This window comes from Mirounga angustirostris, unplaced genomic scaffold (genome assembly GCF_029215605.1).
Source record: "Mirounga angustirostris isolate CCGP_5_RB_7025 unplaced genomic scaffold, mMirAng1.0.hap1 SCAF_4, whole genome shotgun sequence".
Classification (NCBI taxonomy): Eukaryota; Metazoa; Chordata; class Mammalia; order Carnivora; family Phocidae; genus Mirounga; species Mirounga angustirostris.
Window position 1 is genome coordinate 79422257 of NW_026991712.1, and position 25302 is coordinate 79447558.

The 25302-nt window shown below is 35.9% G+C and overlaps 2 protein-coding genes across 2 annotated transcripts in view; both read right to left on the minus strand.

The window, feature by feature from the left end:
* SNTG1 (syntrophin gamma 1) overlaps positions 1 to 25302 on the minus strand; it is a 957526-nt gene that overhangs the window by 514042 nt on the left and 418182 nt on the right. The gene's annotated exons all lie outside the window — the stretch shown is intronic.
* On the minus strand, positions 21427 to 23179 carry LOC123858222 (aspartate--tRNA ligase, cytoplasmic-like). Its single transcript, XM_045895325.3, is given in 4 exon segments — positions 21427 to 21882; positions 21884 to 22436; positions 22439 to 22750; positions 22753 to 23179. Coding segments are annotated over 4 exon segments (1488 nt in total). The 5' UTR covers positions 23129 to 23179; the 3' UTR covers positions 21427 to 21635.

The following is a 25302-nucleotide window of genomic DNA, read 5'->3' on the forward strand; positions in this document are numbered from 1 at the left end:
GAAATAATAACTCTCAAAGCACATTAGATGGTTTATTTATTAGAGTAATTCCAGATGCCTCAAATAAGCAGGATTTGGAGAAACCTTGGCACAGGAAAGGTTTGAGGGACATGAGGCTGAGGCAATGTGTCAGAAAAAGTCCTCAGCCTCATATGAGGTAGAAAGCTGCCCTTTCTGAGAGGTCAAAGTGTACCCCAAGCACCAAGGGGCTCTGCTCTCAGTGAAAGAACTAAAAAATGCTGCAAGTTTGAAGGGACCTTAATCACACCACCTGCACATAAACACACTCTACAGGATTCATGTTCATGGTCATCTAAATTTGTGAGTACGTTTTGAGGAACCTCAAATTCACTAGATGTACATACCATGTATTCCCTTGCTATAAAAGGAAAGAAGCATAGGTATCCTTTGGGAAGGTGAATGCTCAACTAATTCTACCAGTTTTTTTCTGGTACCAGTCCTGACTGTAGTCACGGTAAGCCTATTTGGCTTCTCCTTTCAGTCAATATTCATTCAATAATATTCATTATTCTGCTATTAGAGTCACTGAGAATACAGCAAAGAACAAAACAAAGTTTCCTGTCAGATATAGTTTACATTCTAGTTTCATATTTCTTTAAGTCCAAACAAATAAATATTAAAGAACTTCAGGGGTGTCAGTGATGAAATGATGTATGGAAACTATTTAATGGTGAACAACAATTAACTGAACTCACCGTTAACTGAGGTAGAAGCAAGAGGAAACACATCAACTCTAGCCACTGACTGCACATCTGCACTTTCTGAGGTTGTTATGTTTTATTTTTTTTACTTTTTTTTCAGATTTTATTTATTTATTTGACAGAGAGAGGCACAGCGAGAGATGGAACACAAGCAGGGGGAGTGGGAGAGGGAGAACCAGGCTTCCCGCCAAGCAGGGAGCCCGATGTGGGGCTCCATCCCAGGACCCTGGGATCATGACCTGAGCCAAAGGCAGACACTTAACGACTGAGCCACCCAGGCGCTCCAGGTTGTTATGTTTTATTGCTCTACAGAAGAGTCATGGGTACTGAAGCATGCATCAACTGGAGATTTGTACATGCTATCCAATGATAACTTAGGAGACAATGCTGTAAGATTCAATTAACTTGATGTATTATCTATCAAAAACACAGTTTTACCTGGATCCCCATAAACATAACAGCACATGAGTAGGTTTTATGTCACTTTATTTTCCACATCCCATAGAACAAAAGACTGAGGTATTTATGTAGGAATTATCTAGCTAAGCTTATTATATTCTGATTATCTTAAGTCTAAAGGTTGAGCTTTACCATTTTGCTCCTCTCAAAAAAAATCTTCCAAAGCAAAATTTAAAAGAGCACCAAAATCAAATTCCTATTTTTCAGTTGGTCACATTCTTGAACTATATATTTTCCTATCAAATAGATAGAACCTTAGGACACAACCCTCCTCCTTTGACAAGAAAAGGGTAAAATTGCCATGCTTAATTTAAAAAGAAGAGACACTGTAAATTGATGTTAGCAACCTATAACATGTGATACTTGGGTGGTAATTAAAAGATATATTACCCCTTTGACGTAAGACTAAAGTGTTAAGTAAATTAACATCTGAAATGACAAAAATAGCCTTATATTGCAATGTCATTTCATTGTATAATTTGAAATCATTCTGTTTATCCTACCCTTTATAATCCATTGGAACTTAACATTTTATAACTCTACAGCAAAACTTATCACTTAAAATCTTCAATGTTTCTGAACCTATGAGTCCCCAGACAGTTGTGTTGTCTTGAAATGAACAGTTTAATTCAGCGAGGACCTACTGGATACAAATGCAAAGGGTTTGGTTTATTAGAGAAAAACCAAGGATGTTCTTTGCTCTCAAAGAAGAGCAGTATATAGAGTTCCCCATTATAGAAATGTCTTTAATTATGGGGAAATAAATAGTGTACATCACTGTCTAATATGTTTAAACTAACTAAATCAATAAATCAATGACATACTACTTAGACCTATGGAAAATATTTTTTTGCTACTTGACTGGGTTATTTTTCTCTTTTTCTAAACTAATTCAAAATATGAGGGGCTTTGTATTTAGATAATATGACAAATCTAGGTGTGCAATTTTAGTTTGTTTTGAGAAACCCAAATTGTCACTCTTTAAAAAATGTTTCTTCAGAGCTTAGAACATATACTTCATTCATTAATATCATTCCATTCTCTCTTACTGTATGACTGGCATTCATCTAAATACTAGAAAGAAAAAAATATAAATAAACAACACATCCTGTTCTTTTCCTAAAAGGGGTTTACAGTTCTTGAAGGTCCATAATATAAATGCCATACTTGGAGGAGGGCAAAGAATAAAGTGGGTAACAAGTAGAGAGTCAGAAAAGGCATCATAGAGATGACATGCACAATGAGACTGGCGATATAATAAACAAGGGAGAGCCAGATGGACACAGAGGAGTAGAAAGAACACAGTAGAAATTAGGAGTGCCAATGAGCATAACAAAAGTTGCATGAAATAATTTTTTGAATTTGCTGCTGAATGTTGTTGTTGAAGGCCAGTAGCAGGCAATGAGGAATAAAGGATTAGTGAGGAGAACAAGAGGTATTAAAGACTTTGATAGAGTCTGGACTCAAGGTACAGTGGTAGGAAGTTAGTTAAGTGTTTAGGCAAGAAAATAGCATGCTTAGGAGTATGTGTTAAAAATATCACTCAAGCAATGTAGAAGATGGATCAGATGGTGATGATTCTGGAAGCAAGAAGACAAGTTAGGTATAAAATGAAGAGTTTATAAACTTGGACAGAGGAAGAAAGGAGATAACTGACCACAGATTTGTAATTAATCTCATGGTTAAAGCACTTTGTCATTGTTTTGAATGTGGAGACAGGCAACAACTAGACTATAGGCATCTTGGTCCTTGCTAGGAAAAGTGACCCAAGCCAGTCCTCTGGATGAGGTACTGTTCTGCAGTCAGTGACTGTCCCTATTGCACACAAAAGTGAGAGGGAATGAGTTTACCTTTCAGCCTGTCTGGTGGAGTAGTTTCATTCATGAAGACCAAAAACAAACAAACAAAACAAAACAAAACAAGGGAAGAACAATAATAGGGGGGAAAAATACGATAAGGTCCCCCGTATGGTATCTTTCATTGGGAAATAAACAGTAGGCCTAGATTTTGAGAAAGAGACTTTAACCTGACACATGTTTGAGACAGTAAGCATGGAAGTGATTATGTAGGGCAGGAAAGAACCAGATAAGAGGAAAACCGATGTTTCAATAGAAGTCAGAGGACGAAACACATGCTAATATAACTGGAAGAAGAGTTAAGTAGATTAGAACACGGTAAGGAAAGAATGAGTTAATTAATGAGAAAGGAGAAGATAATTTTTGGACAGAAAAATAAATTGATTACATTAAATGCTCCTGTGGGGTGGGATAAAATTAGCTCTGAAAACAGGCGACTGGATTTGGTAAAGAACAAATCATTGATGACTTCAATTAGAGCTGTGTTCAGCTGAGTAATGGGTCAGAAGCCTAATGGTATAGCTTGAAAAATAAACTGGTGTTTCCTTATTAAAATAATGGGTTAAAATTGCATTGCAAACTTTCTTCATCAATTATGAAATTAACAAAAATTTATAAATACAGCAACAAACCCCCCAGCACAAACGAGATATCAGAATTAACATAATGTAATTAACATTAGAAATTAATAAAAAAGGAAAAAATAAATTGGACGACTAAGCAGACACCCAACTCAGCTCAGATCTTAACACTTCCTCCACAATTTTGAAGAGATACAGGTATGTATGGTAGCAATGCAGGGAATTCCCCCAATACTCCAAATCTCAAGAAAACAAAATTGTGGCTAACATTATATTTTCTTATTTTTTATGAAAGTGTAAAGGAAGTTACTGGTGGAGAGAAATGGGTGAATTAAGGATAAAAAAAAAAATGCCAAGAATGACTATAGAAGGGAAGGTTCTGACATTTAAGCAAACAAAGAAAATCAAAACTCAAGACATCTGTCACATTGAAACAGACATAGCCCCCAAATAGGTTGAAAAAATACTAGCGGGGAGCACTTTAAAAATACAATACCAGAAGGAAAGTGGAGATCTGGCATTCTAGCAAAGACAGTATGCTTTTATGTGGCCACTTCCACTTGGATCCCCCCCATTCTGTAGATGCTTTTGCCCCCACCCCAATCATTCCTTCAAGGTATGTAAAACTAAGTAGACAGAAAAGAGAAGAGCACAGGCTTTCAGGTACAAATCAGATAGAGGGAAAAGAAGTCATGCAGAAAGTAGGAAAAGAACTGAGAAATCTGTCATACTGCATCAGAACAAAAAAAAAAAAATACTGAACAGAAGGGCACAAAGGTGAGTTAAAGAACCTGGAAATTACACAAACATAATATTGAAGTAGAAAACCAATAGAATATAAGAACCATGCTATTAATGAGACAAATGAACATAATATAATTCAAGATACTGAGAGAAATTTCTCTCACTTGCTTTATGCCATCATAATTATTTTATTCAATATCAGGTTAGTAAGCACTTTAATTCAATATAGTAAGAGTTTAGAAGTGAGAAAATAAAAAAAAATAGAATGAAATGAAAACAGAATTTGCCAGTCTCAAGGAATACATTAAGGTTCAAAATAACATTTCAAAGCAAATAAACACCCTTAAAAATGAGAAGCATAATAAACAAATCAAAAATTTTCATATCTAATATAAAGGAAAGACTTGCAAAACTGAGAGTAAATGCAAGTGACAAATATAAAGCAATTAGGTAAGTGAAAGTAGAAAAAGACTTTTAACTGAAGGATAATTACTGTGACTAAAATACAGTACCTCCAACTTGAAGAGATGTATTAAAATATATAATGCAAGAAAATGTTACTGTGAGGTATCTATATAACCTTCAGATAATGTTCTTTATGTGTATGTGTGTGTGTGTATATATGTGTGTATATATGTATTTATATATAAATATATTAAATACCAGTTAAGTTATTTAAGAACAAAGGAGGATTTTGCAAAATCAAACTGGCATCGTACATGTGCATAGAAAAAATAATACAGGGGTGCCTGGGTGGTTCAGTTGTTAAGCATCTGCCTTCAGCTCAGGTAATAATCCCAGGGTCCTGGGATTGAGCCCCGCATCGGGCCCCCTGCTCCATGGGGAGACTGCTTCTCCCTCTCCCACTCCCCCTGCTTGTGTTGCCTCTCTCACTGTCTCCCTCTGTCAAATAAATAAATAAAATCTTTAAAAAAAAATACACAAAGGCAATTGATAAGGAATTATACAATTCTGATTAAAAGAACATGTGGACTCAGGAATATATTAGCAAATCAAATTCAACAATTCATTTAAATTATAACGAAACATAACCCACGTAACCAAATATGATTTATTCCAGGTATGAAAGCTCTTTCAACATCCAAAAACAAATTAATATAATTCCATGATAGCAACACACTAAAGAAGAACAACCATAGGATCATATTAGTAGATTCAGAAATAACAGTGGACAGGAGCACCTGGGTGACTCATTCAGTTGGTTTCAGCTCAAGTCATGATCTCAGGGTCATGAGATCAAGCTCAGCATCAGCCTCTGCACTCAGCAGGGAGTCTGCTTGAGATTCTCTTTCTCCTTCTCCCTTTGTCTCTCCCTTTGCTCATGCTCTCTCTCTCAAATAAATAAATAAAATCTTTAGAAATAACAGTGGACAAAATACAGCACCCATTCATGATAAAAATTCTCAGCAAATTAAAAGAAAACTTCCTTTACTTGGTTTAAAAATGTCTATGAGAAACCTACAGCTAACATCATACTTAATAGTAAAAAACTAAATGTTTTCCCCTAAGATCAGGAACAAAGCAAAATGTTTTCTCTCACCATTCCTGTTCAACACTGTAGTGAAAGTCTTACTTATGCAATAAGACAGGAAAAGTAAATAAAAATTGATACAGATTGGGAAACAAGAAATGATAATGTCTGCTTTTAATTAACATAACTGTCTATGTAAGACAGTCTCAATCATATGACAGAAAAATTCCTTAAATTCATAAATAATTACAAGTAAGTTCATGGGATATAAGGTTAATATGCAAGCCAATTGCTTTATAATATACCAGTAATGGACAATTGTAGTTTGACATTATAAATAAAATGTCATTTAAATCAGCAATGAAAAATGAAATACTTAAGTTATAAACTTAACAAAATAAACATAAGACCTAAATGAGAAAAACTACAGAAATCTGAGGAAATAAATTTATTTGAAAAAAAATCTGAAATTATAGTGAGATATTCCATGCTTACAGAAAGGAAGACACAATACCATTAAGATGTTAATTCTTCCCAACATGATCTGTAGATTCAATGCAATTCCAATAAAATGTCTCAGCAAGCAATTGTGTGGATATCGATAAGCAGATCCTAAAGAATGTTTGGAAATGCAAAGAATCAAAATAGCCAATACGGGGCGCCTGGGTGGCTCAGTCATTAAGCGTCTGCCTTCGGCTCAGGTCATGATCCCAGGGTCCTGGGATCGAGCCCCGCATCGGGCTCCCTGCTCTGCAGAAGGCCTGCTTCTCCCTCTCCCACTCCCCCTGCTTGTGTTCCCTCTCTCGCTGTGTCTCTCTCTGCCAAAAAAAAAAAAAGAGTCTTAAAAAAAAAAATAGCCAACACAACACAAAGAAGAATAAAGTTGGAGAACTCAAACTACCAGACTTTAAAACTTACTATAGAGCTATAGTAATCAAGAGAGTGTGATATTATGAAAAAAGACATGTGGATCAATAAGATAGAATAGACAGCACAGAAATGAATCCATACAATATAATCAACAGATTTTTGACAAAACAGGAAACATAAAATGATACTGGAACAATTGGACATCATATTCAAAAAACATGAATATAGACACACTTTATACCATTCATAAAAATTAACTGTAAATGGATTATAGACCTAAATGTAAATGCAAGTCTATAAAACTTCTAGAAGAAAACATAAGAGAAAATCCAGTTGAACTCAGATTTGGCAGAGTGTTTATAAACAATATCAAGAGCATGATACAGGGGCACCTGGGTGGCTCAGTCGGTTAAGCGTCTGCCTTTGGCTCAGGTTGTGATCCCAGGATCCTGGAATTGAACCCCATGTTGGGCTCCCAGCTCAGCAGGAAGTCTGCTTCTCCCTATCCCTCTGCCCCTCCCCCTGCTTGTGCTCACGCTCTCTCTTTCTGTCAAATAAATAAATAAAATAAATAAATAAAATCTTTAAAAAAAAGAAGTTTATTAGAAGAAGAAAGAATTTTATTAAAAAATATTTATATGCAAAATACACTGTTAAAGTAATGAAAATATAAACCACATGGGAGAAAATACAAACTACATGAAAAAAAACACCAAACACATATCCTATGAAAGACATATCCAAAACATAAAAAACTCTTTAAATTCAACAATAAGAAACTAACAATCCAATTAAAACATGGATAATAGATTTAATAAACACCTCACCAAAAGAGATGTAGAGAAGAGAAATAAGCATATACAAGTACTCTAAACATAATTTTTCATTTGGCAATTACAAATTAAAACAATAATCAGATACCATCACACACATATTAGAATGCCCAAAATACAAAAATAAATAAATAAATAAATAAATAAATAAATAAATAAATAAATGAAAGAAAGAAAAAAGAAAGAAAAGAAAACTGACAAGACAGTTTTACAGTTCCTTACTAAGTGTAACTTAGTCTTACCATCTGATCAAGCAATTAATCCACTTGAGTTGAAAACTTATGTTTATGCAAAAAATTGCACACAAATATTTATGGCATATTTGCCAGAAACAGGCATTTTTTAAATTCACAATTGTCAGAAACAGGAAGCAACATGTCTTTTGATACATGACTGGATAAACAAATATGGTATGTCAATACAATGCAATATTATTCAGTAATTTAAAAATTATCAAGTCAAGAAAAAACATGGAAGAACCTTAAATGCATATCACTAAGTGAAAGAAGCCAGTCTGCAAAAGGTACACGTTGTATGATCCAATGACATGACATTCTGGAAAATACAACTCTATAGAGACAGTAATAAGATCAGAGATTCCCAGGGATTTGCTGAGAGAGGCAAGTTACAAATAGGTGAAGCACAAGGGATATTTTAGGGCAGCAAAACTACACTTTATGATAGGGTAATGATAGATATATGATTCTATGCATTCATCAAAATTCACAGAACTGTAGAGCATTTCCCCAAGATGGAAAAACTGTGATATCAAGGGCACAGCCTTCCAGGTTGCCAAGTCTATCAAAGACTTTTAGCCCCAACTGCAAGAAGTTAGGGTCCACATATCAAGTTTGAGGGCACAGTTTCCACATAAGACCACTCTCATTTCTGACACCAACTACATTTGGGGTTTCCAAAATTACTTTCAGTTTCAAAAATTAATAGGAAGTTGCACGTACCTCACTGAAAGCTATTCTATTTATAAATACACTTATTACAGAGAAAGGATACATCAACATCAGCCCAGGGAAGAGACACATAGGGCAGAATCTAGGAGGGTTCCAAATATGAAGCTGGCATTGTCTTCAGAATGTGTTTCTCTCCCAGTACTGATGGGTGACAAACAGTATGGACTATTGCCCATGTTTCAGTGTCCACAGACTTCATTACCTAAGCATGATTGTTTGACTGATTGTCTACACGGTTGAGCCTAGAATCCAGGCTGACCTGATACTGAGTTACCCAATGCCCACAATAAATCATATGGTTGGGCTTTCTGGCACTTCCCATCCTAAGAACATCAAGTGTAGCCAGGCTGCCTGAGTAGTCATCTCCTTAGCATAAACTACCAGCTGTGCTCAAAGGGGTTTGCCATAAATAACAAAGATATTCCTATCACTCAGAATATCCCAAGGGTTTAGAGGTTACCACCAAGAAGACTGGACAAAGACCAGACCCCTCTCTGAGTGAGGCCACATTCTTTACTGCCAAACACAAAGAGTGAACTTTAATGTATGAAAATGTTTTAAAAGTCATTTAAGCAGTCAGAGGAAACTAGGATGAAATCCAAAATGTGACAATGATGTCACTGAAGGTTGTGGGGAAAAAGTTGCAGGTTTAAGAAACTTTGGATGTCAGGAGAGTGTCTTCAACTAAAAGTTTAAGAGGCAAAAGGACCTGCACATAAGCTGTGTGGTGTAATCATTAATGTTTTGCCCAAGGGGCAATGCTTAATAATTCTGATGCTGCTGTGAATGTATACTAGAATTGAATAATTCAGAAAATGGTGGGAGACAGATCTCACTCCAGAAGAGGGGATTTACATATAACAACGTGACTTGAAGCTACAAAAATTCATGAAGTAACAGAATAGATGTGGAGACATCATAAGATCTCATTTAGCTCTATACAAATACAGATATATGAGTTACTGTATATAAATACAATCCCTTTTACTGTTAGCTGAGAGGACCAAATGAAATGACATCTAGTAGCCATGACAGATTTAATGTTCAGACTTTGTTTTCTAATATCATTCTCCAATAAAATGAACCAGGGCTCCTTAGAGAAATGGCTGATTTAGGATTGGGAGAAGAAATATACAAGATAAGACCAGAGCATCTTGTAGTGGAGTAAAGTAAAGAAGTGCTAAAACACACACACACACACACACACACATTGATGGAGGGATGCCAAAGTTATACAAGAGTCAACTAAAAGAGTTTCCAGTGGTCAAGACCAAGAACAATTTGAACAATAAAATAACATATTAGTAATATATTATACCCTATCAATAGTGATAAGTCATGTTGATAATATGTGCGCTTGATTGGATGTGATGAAAAAGCACTTTATCTCTGTGGTCTTCTTCACCAAAACCTATACACCCATTCTTTTCATGAGCAAAATATAAAACCAATTCCAATAGAGAGGCATTCTACTAAATACTGACCAGTACTCCTCAAACTTCAAGGTCATCAAAGACAAAGAATGTCTGTGAAACCGTCCCAGCCAACAGGACCTTAAAAGACATGATGAATATATGCCATGTGGTATCCTAGAGAGGATCATGGAACAGAACAGGGTATTAGGTTAAAACTAAGGAAATCCAAATAACTATGGACTTTACTTAATACTAATGTATTGATATTAATTCATTAATTCTAACAAGTGCACCATGCTAATGTGCTGTTAATAACAGGGATGCTGTGGGAACTCCATACTGTATTTTAAGTTTTTCTAAGTCTGAAACTGTTCTAAAAAACAAACAATGAATCATGGAACACTACATCAAAAACTAATGTTGTAATGTATGGTGATTAACATAACAATATATTTTTTTAAAAGTCAATAGGCTCTGAAGGAAAAAAAAACAAGTTTATTAAAAAAAAAAATATGCAACCCAAATTATCATACATACACATCAAGGAACCTGTAAACTTTCTCAACCAGAAAAGCATGGGAAATATAGTAATCATGTGACCTTGAAGAAACTGCTTGAAACTGTGGTGAGAACTGAATCCATATAAACAGAGAACTACTATCAAAGGACTTTGGAATGAGTGATGACCAAAAAAAAAAAAAAAAAAAAAAAAACGTGAATTAACACAAAATAAGTGGAATATTCAAAACTTCATGAATGCCTTTTTTATGATAAACCTTCAAAACACATATATACATATGAAAAACATGAACTAAGGTGATTACAATGGCATACTAATCCTAGTTGATACTTTTTGGTTTACTTATTCATTCTATTATACAGTGAGTAAGTAGAAAAACATTTCAGTAAAATTCATCAAATTGATGTTTAAAAATATTAATTCAAAATTTTATAATGCTTTTCTTAATTTTTTTTTTCTTTTAGAACCAAGAAGTGGAGTAAGATACTGAAATCACAACATCTTCAAAGAGTTTTCTTAGTACCATCTGATTTCATTGATTTTATTTTGGAGCTTTTTAGTTTGCTTTATCCACACTCCTAATTTTATCAAACATTCATGATTCTCAATTAGATTATAGATTACTTAGGTAAGAAACCATGCTTTTCTGCATGTTTTTTATGCACCCATTAGGTTTCCAGTAAAGAGTGGTTAAGCAATGTGTAAAGGGCAGATATGTGAAAATATCTGAAAGTATCCTCTCATGTCCTAAACTCATACTGTATTATAAATTATGATGTAAGCCATGTTAGCTTTTATAGCAATAACATTGTAAGAATGATAAGAATGATCCCTAAGAGGATTTAACAATGTTACAAATATTCCTGGAATTCCTGTAGCAGAAAATGGCAGTCTAATTACCCTAAACTGCTCTCCCAGACATTAAAGATTCAAGGTAAGAGCATATTTACTTTACCTGAAACATTGTAGCTAATAGAGAGGTGCCTGCTATTTGTTTCCCCAGATACGTAATTATTTTGATTCAATGTACAGGCTTAAAAAGTTCTACATTTTTCTCTATCCATTTTTTCTTTCTTATTTTTTCTCCTTCATGCCTGAGATTATTGATTTAGAGTCCACTGATGTTTCCCCAAAAGGTTTATATAACTGAGTTTATTTGACAAATAAGCAACCCATAACACCCTCAGCATTTAGCTATGAATCAACATGCAAAATTTGTATATCTTAAAGAATCCTTGTTTATGATTATCAATAAATTCAATCACAGGGAGTTCTGAGGAGATTTCCATTTCAATTAGGCAGGTCTCATTATCATACTGTTAGTGAAGCAGAAAATACATTACAAGGTCAAAGTCAATAGGAACAGACAAACTGCAAAACCAATAAAATAAATCTTTCCAATTTCAAGGAATGAAGGGCTAGAAATGACTAAGTTGTCAGACAGAGCAATGTCTTGTCTTTGGGAAATATTACACTCAATTTTGTATAAAATCATACTTTTAAATTTTGGAGAAAGAACAATTTAAAATTTTTTGTTAATTAATATAGGTCCTGATTAGGTGTCTCCATAACCATCAACACTTAATTTAAAAAACCGATGAAAATTTTAAATAAAGCTAATAAAACACAAACAAAATTAATTAATAAAAATTTAATTAATCTAGATTCTGATTAGGTGTCTTCCATAACCATCAATAAGACTAGAAACAGGGTATTTTCACAGAAACGTTTAGTATTTTCCTGATTCATTAACTATATAATTCTGAAATAGGATTTAGAAAAAGTTTGTAAAATGTCTACACCTCTGGACAAAAAATAAACAACTATTTACATCAACATAGGACCATATCTCATAATAGTTTAAAGCTGTTTTAAATTCCATTTTTTCAAGATTTTTATTTATTCATTTGACAGAGAGAGACACAGCGAGAGAGGGAACACAAGCAGGGGGAGGGGGAGAGGGAGAAGCAGGCTTCCCACAGAGCAGGGAGCCTGATGCGGGGCTCAATCCCAGGACCCTGGGATCATGACCTGAGCCGAAGGCAAACGCTTAATGACTGAGCCAACCAGGCACCCCTTAAATTCCATTTTATAACATCTATTACTAACTGAGATTTTCTCATTTTCAATTTCATTCAAAAATAAATTGAAATCATATGAGTCTGCCTAACTTTACATATAAAATTATTTCATCTTATGGTTTTCGTCTCAAAACTACATATGCTTCTCCTGTGTCTGAAAAAGTTTCTATGATCAGGTGTAGCTGTAACAGCTTATGGTGTTAAAAGAAAGCTAAACACTAACTGAACTTTATTTATTATGTTAATATAATCAATTTCCAGTTTTACTATTTTATGGAAAGCTCTTTTTGTGAAAGACAGTTTCTAATTTATAATAATTTATACATCACAGATATTTGTATACAAAAATTTTACTATTGATATTGAATAACCAAATTAAGTAGAGAAGCAGCAAAATTCACATATGCATAATATGCTGTTCATTCCACAACACAGATACAAACAGTATACAGAATTAAGAGTTATAGACTAAGTCATTATCTTATCCAATTAGTCCTGACACTTTTAAACTATGAAAAATGAGAGGGGGAAGAAAGAAAATGTTAGTTTCCTTTTACACTGTTAAAATCATTGCCTCCTGGGTAAGTTAAAAAAAAAAAAGGAAATGTTAATTCAGTTTTAAGATATGTAAGAAAAAAATAAATTGGATGAATTTTTAGTTAATTAGCAAAACATCACATCTCTGCATCTTTGTTAATTAATAGTTAATGGAAAGATTCAGTGAGTCATTGCCTCACTACAGTCTCTTGGCACTCACTACCTTAAAACTATAAAGTATTATTAAAAGTATGGGCTTATTGGTATACTGAACATGGCTGAGATAAGAATCAGTGAGCTTGGGGCGCCTGGGTGGCTCAGTCGTTAAGCGTGTGCCTTCAGCTCAGGTCATGATCCCAGGGTCCTGGGATCGAGCCCCACATCAGGCTTTCTGCTGGGCGGGAAGCCTGCTTCTCCCTCTCCCACTCCCCCTGCTTGTGTTCCCTCTCTCGCTGTGTCTCTCTGTCAAATAAATAAATAAAAATCTTTAAAAAAAAAAAGAATCAGTGAGCTTGATGATATGCTAATAGAAACTTCCCAAACTGAAAAGAAAGAGATAAATGCATGAAAAAAAAAAAAAAACCATCCCAGGATATCTAAGAACTTAGGGGAAGAGAGGAAAAAATGAAACAAGAGGAACCCAGAGAGGGAGAAAAACCATAAGAGACTCTTAACCTTAGGAAACAAACAGGGTTGCTGGAGGGGAGGGGGGGCTGGGGGGTGGGGTAACTGGGTGAGGGGGGGCTGGGGGGTGGGGTAACTGGGTGATGGACACTGGGGAGGGTATGTGTTGTAATGAGCATTGGGTTTCACATAAGACTGATGAATCACAGTCCTGTACCCCTGAAACAAATAATACCTTAAATGTTAATTAATTGAATTTAAATTAAAAAAAAAGAACTGTGAAACCAGTACAAGTGTCACTAATGCATAACTGAAATATCAGAAGGAAAATAGAACAGAAAAGAAATATTTGAAGTAATAATGGCTCTGAATTTTCTAATGACAGAAACCAAACCACAGATACAAGAAATTCTAAAAACACTAAGCAAGATAAATACTAAAAAATTTACACCTGTGCATATTAAATTCAAACTGCAGAAAACAAAGACAAAGAGGATATCTTGAAAAAAGACAGAGGGGAACAAAACATCTTACCTATAGAGAAACATGGGTAAGAATTATATTGGGCTTCTCATCAGACACCATGAAGCAAAAGGGTGGTATTTAAACTACTGAACAAAAAAAATACCACCACAGATTATGTATCCAGTGAAATTATCTTTCAAAAGTGAAGGGGAAAAAAAGGACTTTCTCAGACAAATAAAAACTGAAGGAATTTTTCTCACTAGATTTATCTTGCAAGATATGTTGAGAAGTTCATCAGACAGAAGGAAAATAATATAGGTAAAACTTAGATCTACAGAAAGAAAGAAAGAAAGAAAGAAAGAAAGAAAGAAAGAAAGAAAGAAAGAAAGAAAGAAAGAAAGAAAGAAAATAATAAAGTATTTTATTTTTCATGTTCCAAATTGATCTAATAGGTAACTGTACAAAGTAATAATAGCAACCATGTACTGGGTGATTATAGCACATGGATAAATGAGTGAGAGCAATGTCATAACAAAGAAAGTGAGGACTTGTAAGTACTCTGTTGTAAGGGTTGTGAGGTACCTGCACTACTTGTGAAGTGTTATGGTAATATTTGAAAGTGGACTTAGGGGCACCTGGGTGGCTCAGTCGGTTAAGCATCTGCCTTTGGCTCAAGTCATGGTCCCAGGATCCTGGGATCGAGCCCCACATCAGGCTCCTTGTTCAGCAAGAAGTCTGCTTCTCCCTCTCCCTCTGCCCCTGCCTCTCCCCCTGCTTGTTCTCTCTCTGTGTCAAATGAATAAATAAAATCTTTTTAAAAAATTTAAAAAATAAAGTGGACTTAGATCACTCATAATTGCATATTGCAAACTCTAGAACAAGCACTATGAAAATTTTTTTAAGATTATAACTGATATGCTAGGAGAAAAAAATAGAATTTAATAGAATAACTTAATAACAGAAAGCAGAAAAAGGGAAGAATAAAAAAAATAAAAGAACAAGTATAACAAATAGAAAAGAGTTACAAATATTGTAGAATTTAATCCAACTATATAATCATTTTAAACATCAATGATCTAAATACACCAATTCAAAGACAAACACTGTCAGAGTGGATTAAAAAAAATATGTTGTTAACAAGAAGCTCCCCTTAAAAAGAAAACATAGAGTAAAAGGATGGAGAAAGATATATCTGTTAACACTAATCCAAAGAAAGCTAGAGTAACTATATTAATATCAAATTAGACTTCAGAACAAGGAATATTATCAGTGATGAAGAAAATAACTGAATAATTATAAAGTGATCAGTTCTCCAAAAAGACATTACAACATTTAATGTGTATGCATCTAACAATAGAGTCAAAATAGATGAGGTATAAATTGCTAGAACTACTAGAAGAAATAGATGAATCCACTATTATAGTTGAATACTTCAACATCCCTCTATCAAATTTCAACACCACTGTGTCGGAAATGGACACATACAGGAGGCAGACAGTTATAAGGACATGTGTGAACTGAAGAGCAGCATCAATCAACTGGATCTAATTAACATTTATAAACCTCTTCAGCACTTTTGGAAGACTCAGAATTGTTAGGATGACAGGTCTACCCAGTTTGATCTGTAGATTCATTGCAATCCCAATCAAAATTACAAGATATTTTGTGGATATAGACATGCTGATTCTAAAGTTTACATGAAAAGACAAAAGACCCAGCATAGCCAAAACAACACTAAAGAACAAGTTGGGCAACTCACACTATCTGACTTCATGATTTACTATAAAGTTGTATGTGATAGTGGTGCAAGAATAGACACAGAGATCAGTGGATAGAAAGCCCTAAAACAGGGAATGCAAATTAAATGCAGAATGAGACACCACTACACATCTATTAGAAAAGATAAAATTTGGGGCACCTGGGTGGCTCAGTCGTTAAGCGTCTGCCTTCAGCTCAGGTCATGACCCCAGGATCCTGGGATCGAGCCCCGCATCGGGCTCCCTGCTCTGCGGGAAGCCTGCTTCTCCCTCTCCCACTCCCCCTGCTGTGTTCTTGCTCTCGCTATCTCTCTCTCTGTCAAATAAATAAATAAAATCTTAAAAAAAAAAAAAAAGAAAAGATAAAATTTTACAAACACCTGACAATAAAACATTCTGGTGAGGATGCAGATAGCGTACCAGGAACTTTCATTCATGCCAGTGGGAAAGTACAATGGTACAGCCACTTTGGAAGACAGTTTTGAAGTTTCTTACGAATCTAAGTATAGTGTTACCATGTGAATGACCAAGCCTATTCCTATAGCATTACCCGACTGATTTGAAAACATAATTACACAAAGAACTGCACACAAATGTTTATGGCAGCTTTGTGTATAATAATCACAAACTAGAGGCAACCAACATGCCCTTCTAGGTAAGTTGGTAAACAAATTATGGTATATCCATACAATGGAATATCATTCAGCAATAAAAAAAAAAAATGAGACATCAATTTACAAAAAAGACATGGGGAATGTTAAATGCATATAAGTGAAAGAAACCAATCTTAAAAAGTTACATTATGATTCCAACTATATAAAATTCTGGAAAAAGCAAAACTATAGAGACAATAAAAGATCAATGCTTGCCAGGGATTTTGGAGATGGCTGGGATTGAAGAGGTGAAGCACAGTTGATTTTTAGAGTGCTGAAACTATTCTGCATGATGCTGTAATGATACATAGATGATATTATGCATTTGTCAAAACCCACAGACCTGTACAACACAAAATGTCGACCTTAGTGTAAACTATGGATTTTATTTAATAATAATATATTGGTTCACTGATTATAACAAATGTATTCCACTAATCTTACAAGTGGCTAATAGGAAGATAAACTATGTGCAGAGGGAGTGTGTGGAAACTTTCTGTACTATCTGCTCAATCTTTCTCTAAACATGTCAGGAGAACTCAGAAAAGTCTGGCTAAGGGAACCATGCCTTTTTCCATCCTTTTTTCCCATTTGGCCAATGACCAGATAGCTTGTGGAGGACTACTTGTTACCCTTTCATGATATTTTTTTTTGTCTTTATAGAACTAGGATATCCTTGGTTTTCCCTACATAAATTGGCATATCTCTACTGTTAAACTCTACCTTGTTACCCACTTTATTTTATTTTACAGCAAATATCACAGTCTATTTTATTACTAGCTTAGGTGTTTATTATCAATCTCTTCTCACTGGTGTGTAAACTCGTAGGCACACTGCTATTCTCTGTTCCTTGTCCAACATCAGCCTCTAGAGCAATGGCTAGCAATCATTATTGGTTTAATGACTGGATGAGTTTTTCCTGTATGCATGGTTCAGGAGGAGAGAAAAAGGAGGAGAGAAGAAGGAAAATGATAGTGAGATATCACCAAATCTGATCCCACACCACATGGGTCTACTAAGAAAACATTAATATAAGACACAGGGATACTTTTCTACACTCAATAGATACATTCTTGAGAAGTTTTTTTTTTTTTTTTAATCATGAAAACACCTTTCATACATCAGGGCTTGTGAATTCTTTAAATAATACTTTCCAACATATAATGGTTCAGTATTAATTTTGTAAATCCGGATTTCCCTAAATTTGCTTGGCTTATCATATATATAAAATATATGGTATCAAAAAAATATGTGGTATCAGTTATCATCACTTGCCAAATTGTTCCATGGAACAACTTCATGAATTAATAAGAAGTATTACTTACCTATATTTGCCAGAGGATGCTTTGACCAGGCAACTGATAGACACTTTTCCTTAAACAAAATCTAAAAGGCTTTTTATCAAAGAGTTCTCGGAACCTCTTTGTATTCTGATTCTCCAACAGGCAGCTATTCAAACTCATTAGTACCCTTTGAAAAATTATTATTCCACTCCTATTAGCAATTTTACTTTGGATATCTAATAGCATTTTCAATTCAATCCATCAAAAAATAAACCCCTGATATTACCGCCAAAATAGGTTACACCCAGAGCCTTCCTCATCTCCAGGGATAGCAACTCAGTCCTTCCTGATTCACAGGGCTCCAGCTATGGGGTCATCCATGACTTGTCTCTCTTAGTCAACTTCACATCTAATCCATCAGGGAATGCTGTTGACTCTACTGTAAAATACATCCATATACTAACTTTTCCCACCTCCTCTGCAATCTCCCTTGTCAGGAACCATCATAATGTTCACATGGTTACTCTATGCCTCTTACTGGTCTTTAGGACTTGACTTTAGCCACTAATGTCAATTTTTCCTGCAGCAGGTGGGATGAATTTCCAAAAATGTTTTGGTCTAACCATGTCAATCCTCAGTTCAAACCCAAAGATGGTTCCCGCCTCACTCCACTATAAGCCCAATCCCTAGTAGAAGATGCCTAGTCTTCAGATAAGAGTCTTCCTGGTATTTCCCCATTAAATCTCTGACTTCCTTTCTCATCTTCTCCCTTTCTCCCTTCATTCCAACCATTCTGGCTTCCTTGCCATGGCTCAGCCATATCAGTCATGAACTCACTGTAGGGCCTTGGCATGGCTGTTTCCAGGATATAAAATATTCTTCATTGATGTTGTTAATCCTCTCACTTGCTTCAAGTTTTTGTTTAAACGTCATCTCCAGGAGACCCACACTGACCTTTCTGTTTGAAATTGAAATGTGCATCTATCCCCTTTCAGCAAGTCCTATCCTCATAACACTGATCAATGTTTTCTCTACAACGCTTAACAATTTAACATACTATGTATCATTTTGTTGTCACAGTTATAGTTGCTTTTCCCTCTGGGTTCTTATGCAGGATCTTAACAGTATGGGGGCCTTGCAGAAGTCCGAGCTCTTTGTTACGGAGCTCAGTGTACACACCTGGCCAAGGGAACAAAGATGCTAAAGGATTCAGGGGAAGACGTCAGCAAGCCTGGCCAGTAATTCAGGCCAGCAAGCTCAGCCAGCAGGGAAACGAACGTATGTGGGAGCTACACAGAAGTCCTTGCTTCACCCCTGCCCCTCAAATCTTGCATAAGGATATTCTTTACTGCCCACCCTAACCAGAATTATACAGAGTGAGAATTCAGGGAAATGTAATACAAACTAGCCAAGTGAATGTTTGAGAAAGCCACAACAATCAGCAATTAATTAACAAATAGATACTATTATAGCTGAGTATGCATAGTATATACCTTAACTTAAACACAAGCAGCTCCCCAAAGAATCTTCGCTACAGGATTTTCCAAGTCAAAATGTTTAGAAAGTAAACTCAAGTACAAACAGGCTAGCAAACTCCCTAATTAAGCTCAGTTGAATCATCCTGATGAAAGAAAGCTGTATTATACCTTAAATTTTTAGCCTGCAATTTAATTCTTGGAAAGCAAATTGCTGTAAGAAATCTATGTAGGTATAAAACAAACCCCATGTAAATATAATCAGTAACAGAAACAGCTCATCTAGAGCTGATTAAAATGATGTCACCACCTATTCATTACCAGAAAGCCTCCTAGATCTTCAAACTTTAAGCAGATGCCAAAAGTATTTGTTATTTTAAAAAGAAATGAAAAAGAAAAACACTATGAATTTGGACGTAAAAAATTTCCGAGTTCCAGATAAACATGAGAAATATGGTGCATTAAAATGGAAAGTTATACTGTTTGTACTTGTTCAGTAAATGTCGCCATCATTATTCTTAGTTTGTTGGCATAATAATGCATCTTCAGAAAGGGTTAGGGATGAAATACCAAAAACGAACACATTTTTAATACTTTCCATTTCTCACATGCTTCTATAATCTTACCTCAAATCATGTTTGCCAGGGATATTGTTATTCCATTTAATCATCCAACCTCAAAGCACTCATTGTTGATTTGAATTTGGTACATAGTATCTCATGTTTTCCCTCAGAAAAAATAACCCGGTTCATCTATTTCTCTGACTCTGACTGTGTGTTTCTAAGTAGCAATAACAGAGGCAGCAAGAGCATATTTAGAGTAACTTTCACCTTATTCCAACTATGCCCAAAGGCGCTGCAGACAGCTGAGCTGTGATTGTCTCATATTTCACAGGGCACACACACCGGTGCCTCAACAGCTTTGCTTTTACGACTTCCCTTTCTCTTTGACACACAGAATCAATATCCACTAAGCCTAGTGATTCTGTTTAATGTATGTGAGCATGCATAAATCGTTTAAAAGACATATTAAGGGACACCCGGGGGCTCAGTCAGTTAAGCAGCCGACTCTTAATTTGGGCTCAGTTCACCATCTTAAGAGTCATGAGATCGAGCCTTGCGACGACAACAGGCTCCGCACTCTGTGGGGAGTCTGCTTGAGGTTCTCTCTCACCCTCTCCCTCTGCCCCTTCCCCTGACCACACTCTCTCTCTCTCAAATTAATAAATAAATCTTTAAAAAATAATAAATAAATAAAATACATATTGATCTGTTGTTCCATACCAAACACCGTGCAAAATGCTGAGCCTAAAGCCCTGAACAGAGACTATGAGTCCTTCCCTCATTGAGCTTACAGGACAGAAGGGCTCTTGAATCCATCTTAGCTGAGAAAAGAGGTAGAACTGAAATAAAACAAAAGCATTCATTTGGGGTTAGTGATTTTAAAGACAAAAGGAAACGCTTGTATATGTCATGTACAAAGAAATTTTGATTGGTGTTGGCAGCAGAAAACTAATCTTGGCTAAACATAATTGGTTGCTAGGGCTATCACTATGAAAAATCCTGTTACTATATCAAGTTGCAAGTTTTTCAGGCAGAGTCCTTGAAACATCTGTGGTTTGGCTGAGTTCAAAAGTTCATGGTTTCACCAGTGGGGATGTGCATAAGGCTCACCTCCTCGATGGCTTCCTGGCTCCATTTCAAATCCCTTGACATAAGTGACCCCATTGCATTTCATCTTTCACAATTTCTTCAACTCAGTTCTTTCAAAGACCATGCAAATCTCAGTTCCTCTGGCCTGGAATATTTCTTTTTTTTTTTTTTTTTCTGTTTAAAATTGTTAACATTTATTGTACTAATGCAATATGAATTTTTTTAAAGATTTTATTTATTTATTTGAGAGAGAGAGAATGAGAGAGAGTGAGTACATGAGAGGGGGGAGGGTCAGAGGGAGAAGCAGACTCCCTGCCGAGCAGGGAGCCCGATGTGGGACTCGATCCCGGGACTCCAGGATCATGACCTGAGCCGAAGGCAGTCGCTTAACCAACTGAGCCACCCAGGCGCCCCATGCAATATGAATTTTTAACATAACCAGTTTTTCATTAAAATGTTCAACCATTTCCTACTGAAGCATGTCCAAAGTTATAAAAATCTTCTCTTTTAAAGTAACCTATAGTGAATTAATCCAAAGTAACTGTGGCATTTTAGAGAAGACATTTACTCCATTGCATATTTTAAGTAACTAAGGATAGCCTGATCAATAGCACGTTACTGGAAAGAATAAAGAAAGCATAGCTTTCTTTAAGGAGTGAGTCGTTTGGGATCACGGGGAAACATTGAGGTCTGACGAACATTGTGCAATCCCAAAAAAAGCATCGTCACTCGTTCCAACCCAATGCCTCCGCCAGCATGAGCTCCAAAGCGGAAGGAATCAATGTATGCCTTAATTCTCTCCACATCAATTCCATGATGTAAGGCTTGCTCTGTTAGCAGCTGAGGATCATGTGTTCTTTGAGCTCCTGATAGTATTTCTTCTCCTCTCATGAACATAAGAGTTGGACTGTTTAGGATTTCTTGGGTCAGGCACGGTATAGAAAGGTCTTACAGCCAATGGATATTTATCAAGAATATAAAAGTCTGTATCATACTTTTCCTTTACCAAACGACCCAAGAGTTTTTCAGTTGGTGTACTCAGATCTTCTCCATCTCCCATTTCGATTCCAGCTTCCCTAAGCATAGCCAATGCTTCACAATACTCGAGTCTTAAAGTTGGCTCCAAAAATTTGAATGGCTCACACGGGAATTGTTTATTCACTGTCTGAATTTCAGTTTGAAACCTTTTTTGGAGTCCTTTGAATATTTGTACTAAGGTGTCAGCAATTTCTTCCACAACTTCATGGTAATGGTAATTAAAAGCCACTTCAATGTCCAAACCAACAAATTCAGTTAGATGTCTGTGGGTGTTTGAGTCTTCAGCTCTGAATACTGGTCCAATACAGAAAACCTTCTCAAAATCAGCACAAATACACATTTGCTTGTACAGCTGTGGGGACTGGGCCAGGTATGCATTATTTTTAAAATATGACACAGTAAATACATTGCTCCTCCTTCACTGGCAGCTGAGATAATTTTAGGAGTTTGGATCTCCATAAAACCCTTGTGAATTAAAGTTTCTCTGAAAAGATGGCAGATGCCAGACTGGAGACAGAAGACTGCCTGACTAGTTGATGTCCTAAGATCAATGACTCTGTTGTCTAATCTTGTATCCTGGTTAACAGTAGCTCTTCCTTCCTCTTCTCCTTCCACCTCAGGCCGGATAGCATCATCCAGCTGCAGGGGCAGGCGGGGTTCAGCCAAACTGATCACATAAATCTTTTGAACATGTAACTCTACGTCTTGCTGTGTACAGCTTCCATTTTCTGATTCACTTTTCTCACTACACCTTCTACATCTACGATGCTCTCTTTGTTAATGTTGGCAGCAAATTTAACCATCTGCTTGCTTGCATGGTCTCCCACCGCCACGAGTGCCTGGACATTAAACTGCTGCTGACGTAGGACTAAGAAACACTGCTTCCCTTTAGCTCTACTTGCATGAACCCTTGCACGCACCCAAACAACTTCATCAGCTTTGTGTACTGTCAAGTCACTAACCCGAACCAAAACTCGATCTGGTTTTTCTTGTGATTGCATCATTGAAGATACTCCATATCTTTCTTTAGCATGATCTTCCGCCGCATCCATGATCTCCCGCGGCTTCTCCCGACTCTTGCGGCTTTGGTTGGCGCTGGGCATCGGGACAATGGGACCGGGCAGCGGTCACCACCCCTCTCGCAGGCAGGCTTCCGTAGGACAGGCAACGGGGCTGCTCTCTGCCCTGGCCTGGAATATTTCAATAGCCTAATTACAGAAGACCTCTTGTACCCCAATCATAGAAGACTTTGGTTTTTAATTCACAAGATGACAGAGTTATTTGTTAAAATACTTTTCATATTTCTTGTTTCATTTTGTTCATTTTTTATTTAGGATAAAATGGAAAATTTTCACATACATGCAAGTTTGGTTTTTTTTTTTATCAGACTTCTTAGTTTATATCTGTGTAGTCTTATTGAAAAACCTTAAATGACTCTAACCACCTATAGGACAAATATAAAATTCTTAACCTGGCATTCAAGGCCTTCTAAAATCTGGCTCTGATTTTTTTTTTTTTTTTCCCTGACAACATCGTCACATATAGTTATTGATCTGGTAGAAATGGGTTGTTTATATTTTGTCCTCTCATGTTTCATGCCTTTATATCCTTGTTTAAGCTATTTCTGTCACCCTTATTTTATCCCTACTACTAATTTATGTTTATAAAAATTGTCTTATCCTTAAAGATTACTGCAAAAGGCCTATGTTCCATGTACTTTTCCAAAAAGCATTGCTAGCTCCCTTCCCTGCTCACATGGTAAATGTGTGTATGTCTTTTATGTAGCTTACCACATAGGGCCTTGTACCACAGTCATTTCTATGTGCCTCATTATCTTACCAGCTTACAGAATCCTTGAAGGCAAAAACCATATGTGTGTGTGTGCGTGTGTCTGTGTCTGTGTGTGTCTGTCTGTGTTATTTTTCTTCTTCTTCTTCTTTTTTTTTTTTGCCTGTGTCAGATTCTGGTTTGCAATATGGAAGCTATTATACATGGTAAAATACTAAAAGTTTACACATGCCTATTATACATATTTGTAGTACAGAACTGTGTACATAAATATGAGCACCATATTTTAAGAACACAATGGAGAATACTCAAATGTAATTTTGCCTGTACATAATGTTATTTTCTTCTCAAAAAACTTTTTGAGTAAATTTTGATTGACATGCACTTTTAAGAGTTAACAGAGACAGATCCTATGTACCCTTTACACACTCTCCTTCAATGGTAAAAACTTGGAAAACTAGTACAATATTACAACCGATATTGTATTAGTTTCTGACAAAACTTTCAACAATTTTAGAATAAATGGAAGCTAACTCATCTTGATCTACAAAAAGCACACAGTTGACTATGAAGATGTGAAGGAATTGGAATGCTTATGCATTTAATGATTACTTTGGCTATTCTAGCACCAGAGCTTTTGCTTTAGAATATTCTCATCTGTCTATAAAAAATTGCTAGTATGTGGTGTGTACACACACACACACACACACACAATGGAATATTATGCAGTCATTAAAAGGAATGAGATCTCGCCATTTGCAACGACGTGGATGGAACTGGAGGGTGTTATGCTGAGCGAAATAAGTCAATCAGAGAAAGACATGTATCATATGACCTCACTGATATGAGGAATTCTTAATCTCAGGAAACAAACTGAGGGTTGCTGGAGTGGTGGGGGTTGGGAGGGGTGGGGTGGCTGGATGATAGACATTGGGGAGGGCATGTGCTATGGTAAGCGTTCTGAATTGTATAAGACTGATGAATCACAGACCTGTACCTCTGAAACAAATAATACATTATATGTTTAAAAAAAAAAAAAAAAAAGATAGTAGGAAGGGAAAAATGAAGGGGGAAAATCAGAGGGGGAGACAAACCATGAGAAACTATGGACTCTGAGAGACAAACTGAGGGTTCTAGAGGGGAGGGGGTGGGGGGATGGGTTAGCCTGGTGATGGGTATCAAAGAGGGCAAGTACTGAATGGAGCACTGGGTGTTATATGCAAACAATGAATCATGGAACACTACATCAAAAACTAATGATTGGTGAAAACTAATATGGTGATTAAAATAACATAATAAAATTTAAAAATGTAAAAAAAAAACATGAAAAATACAATAAACCAAGCCAAATTACAAAAACAATTGCTAGTATTTCACATTCAATCTATAGGTCAACTTGGGTGAGAACCGACCTCTTTACTATGATGAGTCTTCCATAATCATGGAGTCCATGAGTCCTTGAACATATTATTTCTCTCCATATGTTTAA